The sequence below is a fragment of the Parasteatoda tepidariorum genome, chromosome 4, assembly GCF_982258835.1.
Source record: "Parasteatoda tepidariorum strain Cologne lab strain chromosome 4, Ptep-v5.0, whole genome shotgun sequence".
NCBI lineage: Eukaryota > Metazoa > Arthropoda > Arachnida > Araneae > Theridiidae > Parasteatoda > Parasteatoda tepidariorum.
In genome coordinates this window covers 9,709,530-9,729,404 of record NC_141758.1, presented here as the reverse complement: position 1 = coordinate 9,729,404, position 19,875 = coordinate 9,709,530, and the positions used below count along the sequence as shown (strand labels likewise).

At 32.7% G+C, this 19,875-nt stretch overlaps 1 protein-coding gene across 2 annotated transcripts in view; it reads right to left on the bottom strand.

Annotated features, from left to right (window-relative positions):
* Positions 1-4,515: 4,515 nt before the first annotated feature.
* Positions 4,516-19,875, bottom strand: part of LOC147810646 (putative inorganic phosphate cotransporter) — a 31,011-nt gene continuing 15,651 nt past the window's right edge. For both annotated transcript variants that reach the window (XM_087160633.1, XM_087160634.1), the window contains exons 3-11: positions 16,303-16,523; positions 14,251-14,484; positions 12,053-12,236; positions 11,840-11,967; positions 10,771-10,920; positions 9,066-9,198; positions 7,635-7,790; positions 7,368-7,453; positions 4,516-4,978 (exon numbers count right to left, since the gene is read on the bottom strand). In XM_087160633.1, the coding sequence (XP_087016759.1) occupies positions 4,763-4,978; positions 7,368-7,453; positions 7,635-7,790; positions 9,066-9,198; positions 10,771-10,920; positions 11,840-11,967; positions 12,053-12,236; positions 14,251-14,484; positions 16,303-16,523 (1,508 nt within the window). In that variant the 3' untranslated portion in view covers positions 4,516-4,762. The remainder of the gene's footprint in view (positions 4,979-7,367; positions 7,454-7,634; positions 7,791-9,065; positions 9,199-10,770; positions 10,921-11,839; positions 11,968-12,052; positions 12,237-14,250; positions 14,485-16,302; positions 16,524-19,875) is intronic.

Genomic DNA, 19,875 nt, shown 5'->3' with positions numbered 1-19,875 from the left:
GAACATCTGCTCCTGCACCCCTTAACCCAAAGGTCAAGAAAACTGAGCTGGGCACAGTTGGCCTTGGACCTCTTTGGGCTGTCGCGCCGCTGAGTTTATTTTATATATATATATATATATATATATATATATATATATATATATATGATATTTATATATATATATTTATATAAATAATACATTGAAAAAATTATATGGCCTCCTCGGTCACCCGACCTATCATGTCTTGATTTCTGGGGTCATATGAAAACACTGGTTGAATATACTACCCTAAAAGGAAATTTTCACTTAAAATAGTATATTTTCTTGACATCATAATTATGCTGATATCTTCTTTTTTATGCACCACACATTTGTTAATGATACTGAAATTTTTAAAGGTTTTATATTTTATGGCATAATATTATTCGGAAAGCTACAGTTTCTCGTCCAGTTTTATCAAGTTGGCTTTTTATCTGCCATTATTAATTAGCACACGTGAAAAGATTAGATAATAATTATTACTCGAAAATAAGATGTATTATTCCAGTTGCAATTGTTTTAGTCATATGTTCTTGTCATCGTCAACATGGCTCGTATTTTACAAAACGAAAACCTCCTCGTAGTTAATTCCAAACGTTTCTTGCATTTTGAATGGAAGCTTGAAGAATAATTTTATGAGCAACCGCCAAGAGCACAACAGAGAAATAATGATATTTAAATTTCCCTCCACCTCTATTTATGTATAAATCTGAGGAAAAAAGAAATGTGGAAAACCGTTATCTTTATTAATGCATTTCAGAATCTTGTTAACCGCAGTTAACAACTCGAAAACATTTCTTTTTTACATAATGTTAATCATATTGCTTTCCTAAATGAAAAGATATTTAAATACTTTTATATTTGAATAAATAAAAAATATACGAGGAAAAAAACATTTATTCTAAGGGCAACAAAAATTTCAATTACCTAGAAATTATTTTTAATTTAGTGCTGCCATCTATCAGAAAAAATTGGAGTTGTATTTTCATATATTTGTTGTCCTTTGACTACGTCACAACCCTTATCTAACTTTATCCGAGAAAGAAAGGAGCAGGTCGTCGTCGTTAAAGAATCAGACCCTAAGTCCCCTCGCTCCGCCCATTTTGCGTCATAGCGATAGCTACTCCCCTTTGCACACGAAATCATCATTCTCAGCCAATGAGAAATAAGTTACCATTTGTTAGCTCCTTCCTTTTAAAGCGCGAAATAATTTTCAAAGGAAAATTAGGAAACCCTTAAAATTTTCAGATTTAATATTTTAATCATTTTGTTGCATTCAATTTTTTTTTTAAAACTTTTCGCATGGTGAAACAATTATTTAATAATAATTACCACCTAGTTGGAAGGCGAACTTTCTGTCCCCTGAGCCATCACGGGTCGCTTAAAGCATTATGTAACAAGAATAAGCATTATGTAACAAGAAAGCATTATGTAACAAGAATCGCCAAGGTTGTTGTATTTGAAATTTTAAAAAAAACATGTTGTTGTCTGCCTGCCAGCAATATCCTACATTCTGTATTTTTTTTACATTTTTATAAGAAAGCAACAATGTCCCAAAATTTTGTTTTCCGTAATGCTAATATATCGCTGCCTAGTTATGGACATGTACTCTTTTTCTGTGCACCTTGGAAAATTGTTGCCTTTTGGAGTTATGCTCAAAGTTAGTGAAAAATGCAGTATTTGGGGGTATTTCTGATCTGAAAGTCTTAGTTAAACAACAAGTTCCGATTCTTTTCGTTATTACTATTTATTAAAATTCACTATTAGAACAGGTACTGTAATCCAGCATTTTCTTGGGTTATTCAAGCTGTTAGTAGCCATTCAAACAATGCAAAATTTTCCTTTTTTTTTTAAAATTTAGCTTCTTTTAAAACAGCATTGTTGCTCTAAAAAACTAACTGTTCAACGTTACAGGTAAATGTATCTCCTAACACACAAAAAAGTAAAATAAATTTTGTACCTTCCCCCATTTTCAAGAAAAAGAATTAACAAAGTTGCGTTAATGTTATGTTTGTAAAAGATTTTATAGAGTGGTAGACAATTATGGGCTGAGAAGATTTATTAACACGTTCACGCCGGGTGTTGCGCCTGAAAGCGGGACGGAAAAGAGAAAATACTGGTAGAAGAACTATTTCAATATTAGATAATATTCGGGAGGAGTTATTCTGTTCTCAACAATAACAATTCACTGTAAGGAAATTTATCACGGTCCTAGTCCTAGTGTTTTGATTTTATTGGGCACCTGGGCCGCGAAGCGTCCCCTATCCCATTCATCTGGAATTTTAGAACAGTTTTGGTTGCGCAATGAGGTAAGCAGGCAATGGAGTTGCTTTTATGAATGTTTCAAGCTCTTTGCTTGAATAACTAAAAAGGAATCAAAAATAAATTGAGCAGCTTGATCTAAACTGTTTGATTTTGGAGTTGTTCAGAATTGTATCAGCATGAGTAAACGTTATTTTCAGAAAGGTTGATGAAGTTATTTGTTTTGATAGTTATGATATGAGGTGTCGGAGGTGAAATGTGCAGCTATTGGTCTGTAGTTTTTATCTTTGATATAATTTTCAAATTTAAAGATTTCATTAAAATTTGCTGTTTTACATTCTATGGCTTTATCGAAAAAATCTGCGTGTTATTTATCACGGCGAAGAAGCAATTCAATTAAAAAATTGCATCCGTTAAAAACAATTGGTAGTTATGGATTTTAATTATTCCCGGAAAAAAACTAAAGAATGAAATTTATTTGTTACCAGTTTTTACTCCGGTGCGCCACCTGTGGTACGCGCCGGCCGTTGAGACAATCTAGCGAGGGCCACCGGTGACCCGCTACGGCGTGAACGTCTTAAATCTAGGTTTCTTTCTAGAAAAACAAAGTTCTTAACCTGCAAAACTCTTGCCCGGCCGGTTTTGACATACGCCCCTGAAGCTTGGATAATGTTAAAACAGGATGAAAACTGTATCGCAATATTTGAGGGAAAGATTTTGCAGGGTATACACGGTGGTTTAAATGAAAACATTAACTGGAGAAGGAGATTTAACATTGATGTGTACAAAATTTATAAACAACTTGATATTATTAAATACATAAAAATAAATAGAATGAATTGGATCGCCCACGTTATTCGAATGAGTGACGACAACACAATAAAAAAGATACTGCTTTTTAGACCCACTGGAAAAAGAAAGCGGGGAAGGCCGCGATTGAGATGGGCTGACTCAGTGCAGTTTGGTTTTCTCGCAATTAATGAAAAAAAATTGGAGATTTAAAATATATCGGAAGTCGTCATGGAGAAATCTTCAGAGGAAGGCTTTAGCTCACATTGGGCTGTATGGCCAACAATGATGATGATGATGAGACAATTAGGTACCAAAGCTTCCAAAGTTGTTGGTAATTTTTCCAGCATTTTAAAATTTTCATTGCGATAGAGCCTATTTCTTTCTTTATTTACGAAAAGATTGGGTGCCTGGGCGACGCAGCGGCCCCTAACCCTACATCGTTATAAATAATTTATAATCATTGCATAAAAACATTTTGTGTTGAGCAACATTATGGTAGCTTTATTCGATAAAGCTTCAATAAAGTGGGGTTGTATATGAATTTTTATATCACTTATATGTAGTGGCGTGGAAAATAACTATAAATGAATGAAAAGTAAGGCATTAAAACATTAACTTAGATACCACTAGAATAAATTTTCGCAGAAAACGTAGAAAATTGGTAGCCCTGGAATCCCTAACGATAGATCTTCCCTCTCAAAATAAACTAAAATCGAGAGATTTACCCGAACTCTATTTGCATTTAAAAGGTTTAATTATAGAAGAAAAATCGTTATGTCATTAAAAAAAATTGAAAAAGTTTGGTTTTCTTAGGTTGGTTTCTTAGGTTTTCTTGGTTTTACATGCAGATATATGTATCTGTATGAAAAACTGTGAGAAATGAGCAACAAAACTTAAGACTGTACACTCTGTTATTTATCGCATTTTACTTGCTCATTTCTTCGTATGATTTAGCTGTAGGTTTTCAATTAGCATCAAATTTAAAGATATTAAAAATACTGTATGCGATGGAGCAGGGGTATTTTTTCACCCAATAATTCGTCACTTTTTTTTTCAGTGATCATCATTCAGGATTAAAACTTGTCGCCTTGTCCTCAAATCTAATACACTTTACACAGACATCGATGTTGCTGACATTAGTTGTTTTACCACACGTTCTAAAATAAAATGATAATCTGATTTAAAGAAATTGAAATCACTTATACTTCCGAATATGGAAATAAAAACTTCGTAAATATTTAGTCCTGTGTTCTGCAAATTTTACTATAGAATTCGCTACCAATTTATTAAAACTGTGTCAAAAAGCGGAGCAGTAGACATTCTTGCATAGGTTCCACAACCCCTTTTAATCTCAACGTCCACATTGCAAGTCAAATTTTTTTAACACCCCTTCATAAAAGTTCATTACAAATGTTTATTAAAATTTTACGATTTAATACTTTATAACTGTTTTATTAATTAAAGTTAGAATGATTTTTTCCATCACTACATACAAATACTTTAAACACAGATACACAACTTATTATATTGAGACGTTTTTCAGGATAGGCAATAGTAATTCAGTTTAGCTTTATTATCATTTGGCTACCACTTAAAATGTTCTGTTTCTTCTGGGTGGACAGCTATGCTACTAAAGCTGTGATTTAGAAGTAGACAATCCAACCAAGGTTCATTGATTGCTTCGTCATCAGCACCTAAATGTTTCCAGAGATGATGCTCTGTGATTTAGAACACAAGTAGAATTCGTGACGCACGTAGTGTTGTCCTTTATCTTCTTTTCCTTTATTTTTTCAGAATTCCACTGTTGCAGTTCAGCAGATCCAAAAACAATGAATGTGACAGAACAAATGAAATAAATAGCCACAGTTGTGTAGAATACTTTACTCCAGTTTTCTATTGTGGTCTGAAGAGTAAATTAATGTTAATAAATTACTTGCTTTTGCAAAAAAGTGGTCAAAACATGTTTTTAGCCGAAAAGAAAAGAATTTTTAAGAAGAAAAAAAACTGACTTTTATTGGTGAAAGGGAACATGTGTTGGCGATTGTTGTTCCGAGTTGTCGCCAATACGATCCATGTTCCCTACAGCCAATAAGAGCGGTTTTTATATTTTGCGATGCAGAGCAAAAATATCGACATTCAAACTTTTCGTTACGCCCACTTTATTTAGTCGACATCTACTCGATGACCTGTTTGCTTTACTAAACCGGTGTCCACGTCATGACCTGAATGTATTTGTACCGAACGAAATCGACGTCCACTCGCTAAACTGCCTGTACGAGTGCCGTACTAAGCAGGCATTCACGTGATGACTTGTGAGTATTTGCCCCGTACTAAGTCACCATCCTCGCGATGATCTATGTGTACGTGCGCCGTATTTAGCCAGCGTCCATGTGATGACTTGTGCGTACGAGAACCATACAAAGCCGGCGTTCATGCGATGACCTGTGCGTACGAGAACCATACAAAGCAGTCCTACACGCAATGACTCGTGAGTACGAGTGCCGTACTAAGACGGCATCCACGCGATGACTTGTGTGTACGAGTGGCGTACTAAGCTGGTATTATGCTATAACCTTTGTGTAGATGCGCTGTTTTTAGCTGGAGCCAGCGTGATATTATTTTCTAACCGGTCGAATTTACTCCAAACTTCCACTGGATAATATTCCAGTGACCTATATTGAAAGTATGCCACTTTTAGTGTAGCTTAAATGCGCATAGTGTGCTTTGTAAGTGTATTGTTTTGTAAGTTTATTGCTACAAAAATACTTGAAAAAGCATTTCCAAACTTAACTTATGGAGAGTTACTAATTATTTAGAGAGAAAATAACTAATTGCGAGAAAACATGACGAATATTAAACAGAAATTAACGGAAATCAGACGAGTTTCCTTTATATTTTATTTTATTTTTCAAATTTAGTTCATATTTAGTTTATAGCATGTAGAAAAAAGTAAAAATAAATCTAGTGCATTTTTTGTAATCATGAATAATAAATTTATGTAATTGTTTTTAGTTAATTTTTAATGCATAGTATAAAATTGACTGATGTTGACAATTTTTCGCATGAAAAAAGAGATAGTAAAGAACATTAGTAGAGCGTTAAAGAGCAGAAGATGGAGCCCGTTATCTTTTTTCTATTTTATTTTTTATATACGTTAAAATTAAAAGGCATTTTTAATAACTATATTTCGTATTTTAACGAAACAGATAGGTAGGTACTTTATTTATATTTCACTAGAGCTACACAATGGGTTATCGGCGACTGCCTGGAAAACATCACAGAGATTGCTATCACATGCCACCACAATTTTGATGGCCTTTTTGCTTTGGTAGTCAGACGACCAGCGCGCGAAGTCGAGCACTTTACGGTAGAACAGTTTAACCAGGACCAATACCACGCACCCTCGGTTCTTACGGCAGACTGATCAAAGTCTCCCACTAGCTTACTGACAGCAGCCAGCGTTGCTTGACTTTGATGTTCAAAAGGGAACCGTGTCTTTACGATCAATCCACTGCAGGACTTAAACGCAACAGTTAAGGAAATAAATTTTAAAAAATATATTTGTTCCAAATATTTAAATTATGCAATTTGTTTCGCATTTTGTTTAATTGTGCAAGTTGTTTTTTGTTTTCATAATTATTGACCGAAACAATTTTAATAAAATCAATTTTTTTTATTCTTCTTTTAATCTACAATAGCTAACTTTCTATTATTTTCATTGATACTGCATGTATATCTAGTACAAAGTCCGACGGTCTTTGGTTTTTTAAAATAAACAATTTAAATTATTTCAGTTTTTCACAATAATTCATTTTGCGATTGCTTAATAATTACTTTTTTGATGCATCTTACACCCCTGTCATCCCCATATTTATTAACTTTTTTTATTTAATCTGGGTTGAAGAGCAGACCTAATTCTGAGTTTACGAATATCAATGATCAACTTTATAGCCAACTGATATTGAACCCAAAACGAAAGACGAGGGAACTCTTGGATCAAGCATTGGGTCAGACTAGCTTTCACGGAGGACTTTTTGATGGAACTAACCCTCTTTTGCGTTAAATGAAGAGGAGAACAACGAAACCTTAACCCATGATCCTGCTACCACTGAGGATATTTCACGTTAGCCAGTGCCAGTCGAGAGCAGAATTCGTATCAGCCAGTCCCTGTTGGTATTCGAACCTGGGTCACTTCTTTGGGAGGCAAACTCTCCATCCCTGAGCTACAGCGGCTCTACCCCGTATTTTATTATTTTTCTTAGCATTGAAAATATAAGAGAAATTTAACTTACTCCACTATGTAGGAAATACGCTACCGCCATTGGCGCTATAACACCAGACAAGCTAGCGATTGTGTTTGCTATGCCATAAATAGTTCCTAAAGCGATTAAACAATATATTTGATAAAGTTTTTAAAAGTAATACTAACTTGAAACAAAACATGAAGTTTATAATCTAAAATAGTAGGAAAAGCAAACTAACATATAAGTTTAAATTTTTCTATTATAACATCCCATGCAAATTTCCTTTTTAAAATGCTTCATTTATCTTGAACTTACCAGAAAAGTTCGGTGTCATATCCACAGTGGTAATGTTATATCCTGAAAATACGCAACCATCAATTCCTAATCCAATGGACAGTAAGGCAACTATGAGTTCGGGACGACAACCAGATTGTGTTATAGCCAATAAACAAATAGCTGGCGCCGTCATACCTAAGAAAGAATAATTATAATAACCTAATTTGAACATTCTGAACTACAAAATGTTTTCTTTATAAATAGTTCCTAAATTAATCAATTCCTATTAATCAATAATGTTAAGTATATAAAAAAATTAACTATAATTAATACAGTAAAGTTGGTGCCAAAATAGTACTCTTTATACATAAAATCTCTTACTACAACTATTTGTTTCTATTGACTTGTGTATAGTCTCATTTAATTCAGTGATAAAAAAGGCAAAGGAAGCAAAGCCTCACTTGTTTTAATCGTAATGACAGGTCCGTAAACAAATAAAAAATTGTTTGGTTGCTTATTTGATTATTTTTATACGTTACTTTTAGTACGTAAAACGTTTATAACTTTTAAACTATTAGTTTGATCGTTACGGGATTCTCTTATTCAATTCATAGTGAAAAATACTCCAAAAACGTTAAATCAATTATCTTCCCTCAACTCATCCCCATTTCCGTCAAAAGAAGGGTAAGCGTACAAATTATATATGTACCTAAAAAAAACTTAATTCTACCTAAGGGCTATGTACCCTTACTAATCACATTCAAGCGCTTTGAAGTTCCTTATACAATTATAAAAAAGGATGTAACTATGAAGAACTTACAAGACAAAATCTGCAGATAGTATAATCATCGTATAACACCATGAAATAATTTGGTTACTAAATAATAAGGGTCGGGACAGCCTGGTTGGCAGAGCCCTATATTCCTGTTTGTGAGAACTGGCGTTCGAATCCAGCCTGCTGAATACTCCCTGTATAGTAAATAGTGACTGGTGCACATTAAATCTGTCGGGTCACAAATTTCTACATCTTCTCATTACAAACCAAAACCTCTGGGGGTACTGAGTTGGAAATAAATCGTTCTCTAGTTCAGGTCAAATTATAATCTGTGGACGAATGAATGAATGTATAAATAGGTTTGCCCTATCAACGGGTGTGGCAGAAGACGAATTCTTGCCCATAGATGGCACCACTGGAAAAAAAAACAATCGCCCCCCTTCTGCCTTAATGATCGACAACAATAGCAACAACAACTAAACAAAAAAAGATATAAATTAAAACATTCAGAGTGGAAAGTAAGTTACGGCATCGGGGAACTTACCCTATTGCAAAGGGTTAATTTAGAGCGATATTTTTTTTTAAATTTTGCTGCCTTACATGTAGAGTAGATAATGAGAGTAAAAGTGTTGCGAACTCGGTGCAGTACTAAGTTAAATAAAAAATTAAAATAAAATAAAATACTGAATTCTCACCTATAGTATTGAACAATTTTCGAATGAATGTGATGGAAAACTTGTTGGCCTTCCTAAGTTTATCAGCAGCCCATGATGCAATCCATGAAACAAACAATTGTAGAATGAAAGGAATTGCAGACAGGAGCCCATTCTAAAGAATTGAATATGAATGTTCATAAACATACACCATAAATAACTTACGATCTAGTGATCGGAGTTTCACGTGTTGGAACTCAGTGTTAATGATTCAAGAACCTAACCTCAAATATGCGAACTAATTTGTGTTAACTTTTAAGTTGAAGAATCAGACTCAAAAACAAACTTTCTCTGATTAAATTTACATTTTTATCGATGAATTTGAATACTTGACTTTTGAACTGTGAATTTGAATTTGTAACTTGAATTGTAAACTTGAATTTGTAACTGTAAGAGGAAGGGTAGTCATTTTCTGAAAAATGGGGTACCCATAATTTAGGCAAGAGGGAGGTCAAAACTTTGGATCTCTAGATGTTTATTACAACTTCTATGTATTTCAAATAGAAACTTTGACTTTCTTAATGTTGATTACACTTTCTACATATTTCAACACCACCGAAACTTTATATCTTTTGATGTTGATTATAGTTTCTTCTTATTTCAACATTCATAAGGAATTATTAAAGACAATTGAAATATTTTGGCGTCAAACATAAAACTCGATTATCCCAACATAATTTCGTGGAGAAATATTTTTCTTATTATTTAATTTACTAATGGTGATAAAAGTTTTTAAATGAAGATATGTTAATTTTTAGACCAGTTAAACCTACACAATTTTAAATGATTAAATCCAAATTTGAAAAGAATCGGTTAAATAGTTTTTCAGAAATTGAGATTAATGAATTCAACTGTGTGATTAACAATAAAGGACAGCACTCCTGCTTAAACTATAAAGTATAAGGAAACTAGAAAGTATAAGGATTATGCTTTCCAGATTGTGGCTTCTCCCCACCTATTTGAGGGTTAAGAATCCAAATACGTTTGTAAGAGGGTATGTACTTTATTATGTCACACTAGAGTTTCACAATGGGCTACAGATATTTAAATTTGTCTTATGTATAGTAATTTTGTATTATATGTGATCAAGTTGTTGTTTTTCTGCCAACCTATAATGAAAGTAACTTATTTTCTGCGTAATTTACCTCGACTTAACTTTCTACATAAGAACATTGGGAAATGAAAAAAAGCAGAATTATTTTATTAAAAGTAACCTTAAATACAATTTGTTAAACAAATAAGAAAAACTATTTAGAACTATGAAAAATTTTTAATGGAAATAAAAATTCATTTTAATCAAAATAATTATTAAAGGGGATAAAAATGATGATCATTCCGTAAAGCAAGTTTAAATGCATGCCTGCAAACTACTACGTTTTCAGCAAAATATTTTATAGAGTAGTAGACATTTAATAACCAAATCTTCCAAAATGTTTGGTAATTTTCCTAACAAATTAAAGGCTCGTACTAAGTGCCGTTGCATATGAACTTTTAAATCATTTATGTGTAGCGGTCTGGAAAATAAGTTAGTTTAAGAAAAATATAATGAATTAAAGCATAAACTTAGCTATTACTTGAAAATTTTTTTTTTACAAAATGCTTAAGAAGTTGGCAGCCCTGTAAACGTAAAAAAAAACTTATTTCGTATTTTGAAGAGAAGGATAATTTACATGTTAAAATCACTTACCGCTGCCAAATCATAATGAAGAATTGTGGTTAGATAAGTTGGTAACTCTGTCATCAACATGAGGTATCCGAAACTATGTCCTATCATAGCAAAGGTAAAAGCCCATACAGGTGCGGACATTATTATTTCTTTCCAAGGGATTGGGATTTTCTAGAATATTAAAATTTAATAATTACATAGTTTCCAGCTTAGTGCGGTTATTTGGAAAGATTCCACAAATTCATAATTAAATAAAAAAAAATCAGAGAAAGAAGAATGTCGACGGAGAAAATTTTTTTTGCTGGAAAAATCTGAAAATGAGTTTTTAAGAAAATGAGCATATTCATAATAGTGTTATTAAATTGCCGTTGTACGAATTTAAATAGTTTTAAAAAAATCACTTAATCTTTTACGATACTGAGTACGAAGAGATTCTTGAAAAGATACGTATGAACCCTCCTGATCCCGTTGACTGAAGTTTTGCCCCATATTGATTACGTTTAGTGTCTGAAAAAGCGTGTACGAAAGTTTACTCTTTGTGAAATTTGGATTAAAACAATTATTTGGATTTAGATTGAAATAGTTGTCAAATTTGGGTTTAATATTGAAAAGAGGCATTTTCTGAGCTGTGTCCATTTTCTAAAAATCGCATTTGAAGCTGTATTCGGAATAAAAATGGCTCACCGATGGTTTACTTCAAAGGATAAGTGTCTAAAGAGGAAATTTCGTAAATATATGTTTGAATTATTGATTTGAAACAGTGGGTAAAATTTGGTTTTGAAACTTTCAAAACCAAATTTTTTGCCACGAGCAAAAAAAAACATAAACTAACAACCCCCTCCCTCTGAATAATTTTTGATCTTATGATCGGATTTTCACTTACTAGGTCTCATTCTTAATGGTTCGAGGGAGTAACCTCAAACATTTTTTGAGGTCACTTAAGACTTGGTGATGTTCTAGAAATCTAATTTTAGCCCTTTCTCGTGATTTTAATTTTGAGTGACGATAAGCGTCACAATATCTTTTGCTTTCTAACATAAGCACTTTTTAAAAATTTATGTTTAAAAATACATATTATAAACACTGAAACCTTTTCTGATGGTTCATCTTGGTTTTGTTCAATATAAAGTAACTCTTCTTTGGAGATACTTGGATGCATACCTGGCGTTTCATACATAAAGAGAAACCAACACATGCACCATGCAACACCAATTCCCCCTGAAATACAAGATAAGTTTGTAATTTAGCCCTATTTTAATAAGGTAACTTCTATCAGAGTTTATCAGTATTTTTATATGCTTACCAAACAAATAAAAAACAGATGGCCATCCGCCAAACGTATCTAAGCTGCATAGCAATCCTGAAAGTGTCATCGCTATAACTTCACCAGCCATGACTCCTGAGAAAATAATTGTTGAAACTCGACTACGTTCCATTTTTGGCGACCACTTGCTTATGGCGATTTGAATTGAAGGTGCTGTTACACCCTGTAAAGAACAAGGAAACTTAGTTCAGGTCTCAAATAGTTAAGTAAATATTTAGAAACTTGTTTGTTGACTTTAAGTCTCTCTTATTATTTCTTGTTAATAAAAAATTGAGACGAAATTCCTTCGTTTTTTTATTATTTTATGACAGCCCCTTGTGAGTCTCATGAAAGTTAACGCTGTTTTTCGAAACTCTATCGCCAAAGAAAAAAAAGCTATAGCTTAAGGGCCTTACATTTGAAGCAATGTGATGATTTTAAACTTTATATATAATTTTGCCATGAAAAATTATCTAGGATTTATAACAAGCAAATAACTTAAAAATTTTAAAAGTTATTAAACTTTTTAAAAATCGCGAATTAGGCGAAATTTTCCCACCTAGATAAAAGTTTTCAAACTCTCTGCCAAAACCCTTCTCAGTTTTTGCAAACTTTTATGAGCCTAGGAAATATAGCATGTAGCCTACGGCATGACTGTGGCCATGAGATCAACACTGGGCTCGTTTGGAAGGTAATAGAAGTTTACTTTCAAGTTCAACAAGTTGGTTCTCATCGATTTAACCTTTTCGCACCGGACGGGACATGTGCTGTCCCAGTCCATGGGTGAAAGCCCTTATATAGCAAGACGGAAAAGAGAAAAACCTGGTGCGTAAAACATTTCATTCCAGCATTTTTTCTGAAAAAAATGAAATATCTGTAACTATCAAGATTTCTTTTATAATTCTGGCATATATATAAAACATCTTCTTTTCCAAGATTAAGTAGATATTGTTGCAAAATTCAAAAAAAGAATAAGTAAACTCCTCCCCAAAACTAGCTATAACTGAAATGGCTTTACTACCTGCCTTTCCTCTTTTCCGTCTCGCTCTCACCCCTGCTGATTTTTCGCCGTGTTGAAAGGGTTAAAGTAAGTTTCATGCCGAAAATGGGGATATATCCTCTGTCATTTACAAAACATGGTACTATACACATATTTTAACTAAAATTTTACTCCCACAATTTTATTTTTCAAAGGCTTAGGCCCGGAGACACTGAGATAAGCTACAAAAATATTTTAAAACAAAAAACAGTTGCAGCAAATTTCAAGTTGAATTTGCATGAAGGTTTCTAGTTTTAGCTTTCTTTTAATTTTAAATGGTGATATAGCGTCATATTAGGCCTAAAAATATTTATATATATTTGTTTTACGTGATTCTCAAATCGAGCTGCAATTAATAATATCCGTTGGCAACATCTATTAAAGAGGGCATCGGAGTCCAAATGGTTAATTTTACTCTGAATTTAGGGTTTCAGCTTAAAAGTTTTGACCTCCTAGAATCGAATTACATTTCCTTTTCATCCTTGATGCAGATGGGATGCCGACGTCTTTCTTATATATTTTTTCTGACTCTCTAATAACAAGTAAAATATATTTTGATATTTTTGTAATAATAATAAAATCAAATAGTTATTAAAATATCTGATATATATTATCGCAATTATATTTGTATTAATATCCCATTTATTTGAATTCAAATTTAGTTTAATCACTTAGTTTTTACTAAAAGATGTAATTTTTCTAAAAAAAAGTTGTTATAAGGATTTGAATTATTGTTTTGAATTCTTAGAATTTTATGCATTTGCAATGTACCTAAGTTAGAAGCGAGCTTGGTTTACGAAGCAAACCATATGAGATTGCGTAGCAATTTTCGGGGGTTGGCGAGCGTTAGCGAGCACGGGGAGCAGCCCACTAGTTTAAATAAATTTCAAAGAGGAATAACTGTTTCTCTTAGAACTAATCTCTTAGCACAAATTTGAAGAATTACTATTTGGAAGTGTACTTGGACGATTATACCTCTAACTCAAGAAATAGGCTAAGGTGTTTAATGCAGTATTTCATAAACTATGGATTATAAAAATCATTCAAATTTAGTATAAGTGTAAGAAATTAATTTTACAACTTCTTTAGATGTAGAAATTAAATTTTGCGAAAAATGCAAATGGGTAAGGATTGAAAATTTAATGATAAGTATGTTTACGTCAGCAAAACCTTGAAGCACTCGAACACAAATAAAAGCAGTTGTACCCCAACTGACAGCCAACGGAGTTAACAAGGAAAATATTGATGTTGCCAACACACCGCCGCCAAACACCCATTTAGCGCCAAACTTTTCAGCCAGAATGCCACCTGGTAACTGAGTAACAACGTATCCATGATAATATGCACCTAGAATGACACCTTGAGTTCTAGAATTCCAGTTGTATTTGTCTCCCTGGAAAGAAAATGCATTCTTGTTTTCAATAATGCAACAAAATATCTACTGTTAAGACAATATAAATTGTGATCAAGTTATTAGCATGTAATGAATCCACTTTCTTCTGCAGTGGACTGATTGTAAAGACACAGTTCCTGTAGAACAAAGAACTCAAGCATTACTGACTTAGGTCAATAAGCAGGGTGGGTGATTACTTTGATCAGCCTGAGTAGGTACCGAAAATGAGCGGCATCAGTCCTCGTTAAACTGTTTTACCGTAAAGTATACTTTGCACACGGGTCTTCGGGCTACCATAGCGAGGAAGCCATCCCCTCTGCAAAGCTTCAAAATTATATCTTCGGATCATCCTCAGGGAGGCTTGCCAAACCGTCTGCGATAGCCTATTGTGCATTGACGACTAGACGAATTTTATTTCCGTCTTGTGCGACGTAAAAAAGTATCTGCGTTAGTTAGTAAGATGTTCATTAGTAGTCGTAATCCCAAAATTGGGTCGGCTCTTCAACGACGGTTTCAAAATAAAATAAAATGGACGAAACATGGAGAGAAATAAAGTGTTTGGCCACCAACACGTTGAGATGGAGAATCGTGAAAATGCACTATGCTCCATACGAAACTATGAGGTATAAGAAGAAGACGAAAAGAAAGAAGAAGAAAAAATAAATGCATTCCTTTTATATATATATATACAGGGTGTCTCAGTTAAGCGTTTCAGAACTTCTAAGAGGGGTAGGGGGTATTCTGACGACTCGAAATCATATAGCAATGTAGGGTCGGAAATGCTTTCCTGAAGCAGTGACGTACATAGAAGCACCATAAAGAAAAGAGATCGTAAGTGAAAAATCGCTATTATAATACATTGAAAAAATTATATGGCCTCCTCGGTCACCCGACCTATCATGTCTTGATTTCTGGAGTCACATGAGAACACTGGTTTATGACACCCCTGTTGATAATGGTGGTTGCAAGAATCGCAGTAGCTGCCTGCGAGATATGCCTGGAGTATTGCAGAATGTTCGAATGTCCATGCGCCGGAGATGTGAGGTGTACATTGTAGCCGGTGGCAGAAACTTCGAACACTTACTTTGGCCCATGTACCATATAATTTTTTCAATGTATTATTATAGCGATTTTTCACTTACGGTCTCTTTTCTCTATAGTGCTTCTGTGTACGTCACCGCTTCAGGAAAGCATTTCCGACTGACATTGCTATATGATTTCGAGTTGTCAGGATGCCCCCTACACCTCTTAGAAGTTCTGAAACGCTTAACTGAGACACCATATATATATATATATATATATATATATATATATATATATATATATATATATATATATATATATATATATATATATATAGATACATATGAGAAAATAATAAGTATGCAGAGCTGCCAATTTTCAACGCTATTTGTAAAAATTTATTCTAGTGGTGGTTAAGTTTATATTTAAATGTATTATTTTTTGCTCATTTAAACTTATTTTAAGGTTAGGCGTAGTTAGTTTCATTTTACGCGCTATCTGGACTTTCAATTTATGACATCACAAATAGAATGGTCAAACATGATATTTATTAGAATTAAATCTATTCAACAAAAATTCCTCATTATTTATATAGAGTTAACATAGAAGTAATTCAGTATTTTTGTCCAATTCCTGTTAAAATTTATATTATTAATCTATAATGATAAATAGAACTACGTTTCTACAAAATGAAAGAAACTTTTTCTCTTTAAAGAAATAAAAATAAACCATCTTTTTAAAAGGCACAAATGGGTAAAAAAGGGAGAAGTTGATAATTATGTATTGTTTTCTTACTGTGTAGGGGGTGAGGACTTCATCCGTGGAACGAATTTCAATAAGATTTGGGCATTCTGAAACTTCACTGATGGAGCTATTTAAAGGACTCATGACCGTATGGTTCGTCATGGCCACTATTGCTACGCTAAGGTTGATTCTCATGGTGTAGACTGTCAGCATGCCAAAACATCCAAGAAGAATAATCACATGTCTCCTGGGGATGTAAAGGTTCTTCAAATCTAGAAATTTATTATTTATATTATTAGCACATTTACTAGAGAATTTTTAAAATTTAATCATTCAAGTATTACATTATAGAGTAAGGCTGTCGAATTTATCAATGCTTAATGAAAATCTTTAACCATGGAATATTGTGTCGTGAATTTCGTGATGTTCACTAAAATTTCCCAACAGCTAACAAATATATTACTTTTTAAAAAAATTCATCAAGTAACAGCTTCATACTAAATTAATAATCCATATGAGATATCACTGTGATAATACATCACCTCATACATCACAAAACCTCCACAAGCTTTTTTACAGGTAGTTTGCGCACTTTATTTAAAAAGTGAACCAGTTGAACCATGACCCAAAATTCTAATTTAAAAGTACCTGAGAGAAATGTATCATATATATTTGAGAATTGAATCTGTACTGGTAGACAAGTAAATATGACAAACCAATTATATTCATTAATTAAAAAAAAATTTGAGACATATATTTGCTACCACTTTCTTATTTTTAATAGATTTTCCATTAAGTGACTCTACCGTATACTTGTTAAGAGATGCCAACTGCTCCAGACACACCATAATAATTAAAAAAATATATATATATATATTTGACTTTATTTGACTATATTTGCTTGCTTTTCAAAAGGTATAGCATAACATAAGTACTATAAAGTGGTGAGTTATGTAAGCCTACGAATTATTTAGAAATAGTGGTGGATAAAAATGTTCTAAATTGAATTTATTAAACCAAGAATCACATTTGATAAACTACCACTTTAAAATTTATATTTGCTGTCCGGAGCAAGTTGGCATCTCTGCTTGTTTACCTTCATAATGGTCTCATCGGACTACCTAAGAGAAAACGTCTGGGAACTTTCAGTTATAGGAAACGTTGGGTAATATCTGATTCATACGAACCAGATCAGGTGGTAGATGGTAATAGTAAATGATTTTTTTTCTCTTCTAATAATGGCTTTGTACTATTCCAATATTTTGTATTACGCTTTGTTCTTTGTGCCATTCTAATTAAATATTTTAATAGATTATGTTTCTGAAGTATTGAATAATGTTTCAACAATAAATGTAGAAGTTTTCTAGTTCCAGAATGCACCATGGGGAATTTGTTGTAAGATTTTTATGAATTTGCGAACTTTCGAGATTTTTCGATGGATATCAAATTTAGTCAATGAGAGTCAGAGCAACGTCTTCTACAACTGAAAGCCTCCACACGGTTTTGTTTAGGTAGTCCGATCAGACCATCATGAAAGTATACCAGTTTCCGAAAGAGCCCTTTAATAGAAAATCTAGTAAAAGTAAGAAAGTGGTAACAAGTATATGTCTAAAAATTTGTTTAATTTATGAACATAATTGGTTTGTCATTTTTACTTGTCTACCACTACAGATTCATTTCTCAAATATATATGATAAATTTCTCTCAGTCACAATTAAAGTCCAACTTCAACCAGATCCTCTCCTTTGAAAATTATAATAAAGATTCCCACCTCAAACTTATCGCAGCCTTCTACACATCAGATGCCTCTTTTCATCACTATCAACAAAATTAGAAACAAACAATCATAGTCGAATGGACATAGCACCCGCCTACAACTTCAAAGATCCCAGGTTCTACCCCAGCTGACAACACTTTTTCAAAATAGCTTCTGAATCATCCATCCTTTCAAAATAAAATCAGAATCATCATAGTGCACAAACCATCAATCACTCCAAAAATCGTCAATCTTCTCAATTCATCCTGCACTTCATCAATTGTGTGTCATCCTGCAGTGCATCCTGATCAACCGAGAATAAAAATCAAAAATACAAACTCTGAACTCAATAGAACTTTAAAAACCTAAAATAATAATCTTGAAATGTACTGTATAAATTAATAGAAATATTTTCCAATAGAAATAATCACTATGTAAAAGAAAAATCACAACCATAATTTCAAACAATGCATGTAATTTCTTTTTTAATTTAATTTTTATGTTATTTTCTTGCTACCATAATGTTGCAAATTTCAAAATGCTTTCATACAATGTTCTACTTCATGATGTATGGGTTAGAGGCCGCTGCGCAAGCTAGGTACCCAATTTATTTTTAAATAAAGCGAAAACATTTAAAGTAGAATTTGGGTGCATCCGCACAAGTGGTTCGCTTTTTAACCGGTTAACGCCCAGCGTCATATATTTAGGACAGTTTCTTTTTTCAAAGACATTCATTGTGGTGGGAAAATTTTTTCAGTATTTTCATTTATCTAGATGAATTAAAGGATTCTCAGATACCACAATGATTTAGTTATTTCTGATTAGATATAGAATTCTAAGTAGCAAGTACTTTTTGATCTATCAAAGACCTTTTGAATGCCTTAACAGTAGAAAAACCAATTAATTTCGATAAAATATTATACCACTTTTTCCATAAAACTACTTTTTGTATCATTTCAATTTATAAAATCGGGACAAAACGGGTTAAATAATCTGCGCAGACTACTTATAAGAAACCGTGTGGAGGCTTTCTAATTGGTACCTTTGAATTAATAATATTCATTTGTTATGGAAAAAAGTAATATCGATTATTTTGTGCAACACAAACGATCATAACTTATAGCATCATAAACGTATGATCTCCTTCTTCCTACCACTTTCTACGTAGCAGAGAAGTGGAATTCTTAGTAGGCACACAAATTAAATTTTAAAAAATTCTGGATAGAAATATGTTATTCAATAGCATAAAAACTGCGTCTTGTTGAGTGAAACCGATTGCGAATTTGAAATCAGCGACGAAAAAGTATCCAAAATTCCTGTCAATAACATAATGCATTAGAATATATAAAAAAAAGAAATTTCTAATTTATTATAGGGTGAATAAACCCACCTTTTGCTTATCTGAAAATCATACGTGTTTTTTCGCGAGCAGAACTTTCAGACAGAAATAATTATCTATATTTGTGTTTAAAATTGAACCAGTTTTTAATTGTTGAGAAGCCTGTTCAAGAGCGATACGAGAACTGAAAAAACTTTTAGATTTGAAGAAAGAATACTTTTCAATCATTCTTCTGACCTTACAAAAATCCTTTTTTGTTGTTAACTACTATCACAACTTTAAAAAGATTAAAATAAAAAGCTTTTTCGAATAACTTTCCTTTTTTCAATGTAAGTATCCACCAGCCAAATTCATTGCTGTCAGATACCTTTATTAAATGGAATTAAACTTGATCGTCTATATCGAATTATTTACAAAATTAAATTATTTATTAAATATATTTTATTTTCTGCAACGGTAGTTTTCAAAATTTGAACTTCCTCATTTCTATCTCAACATTTGTAACGTGTATGTGGTATTTTTTATATTT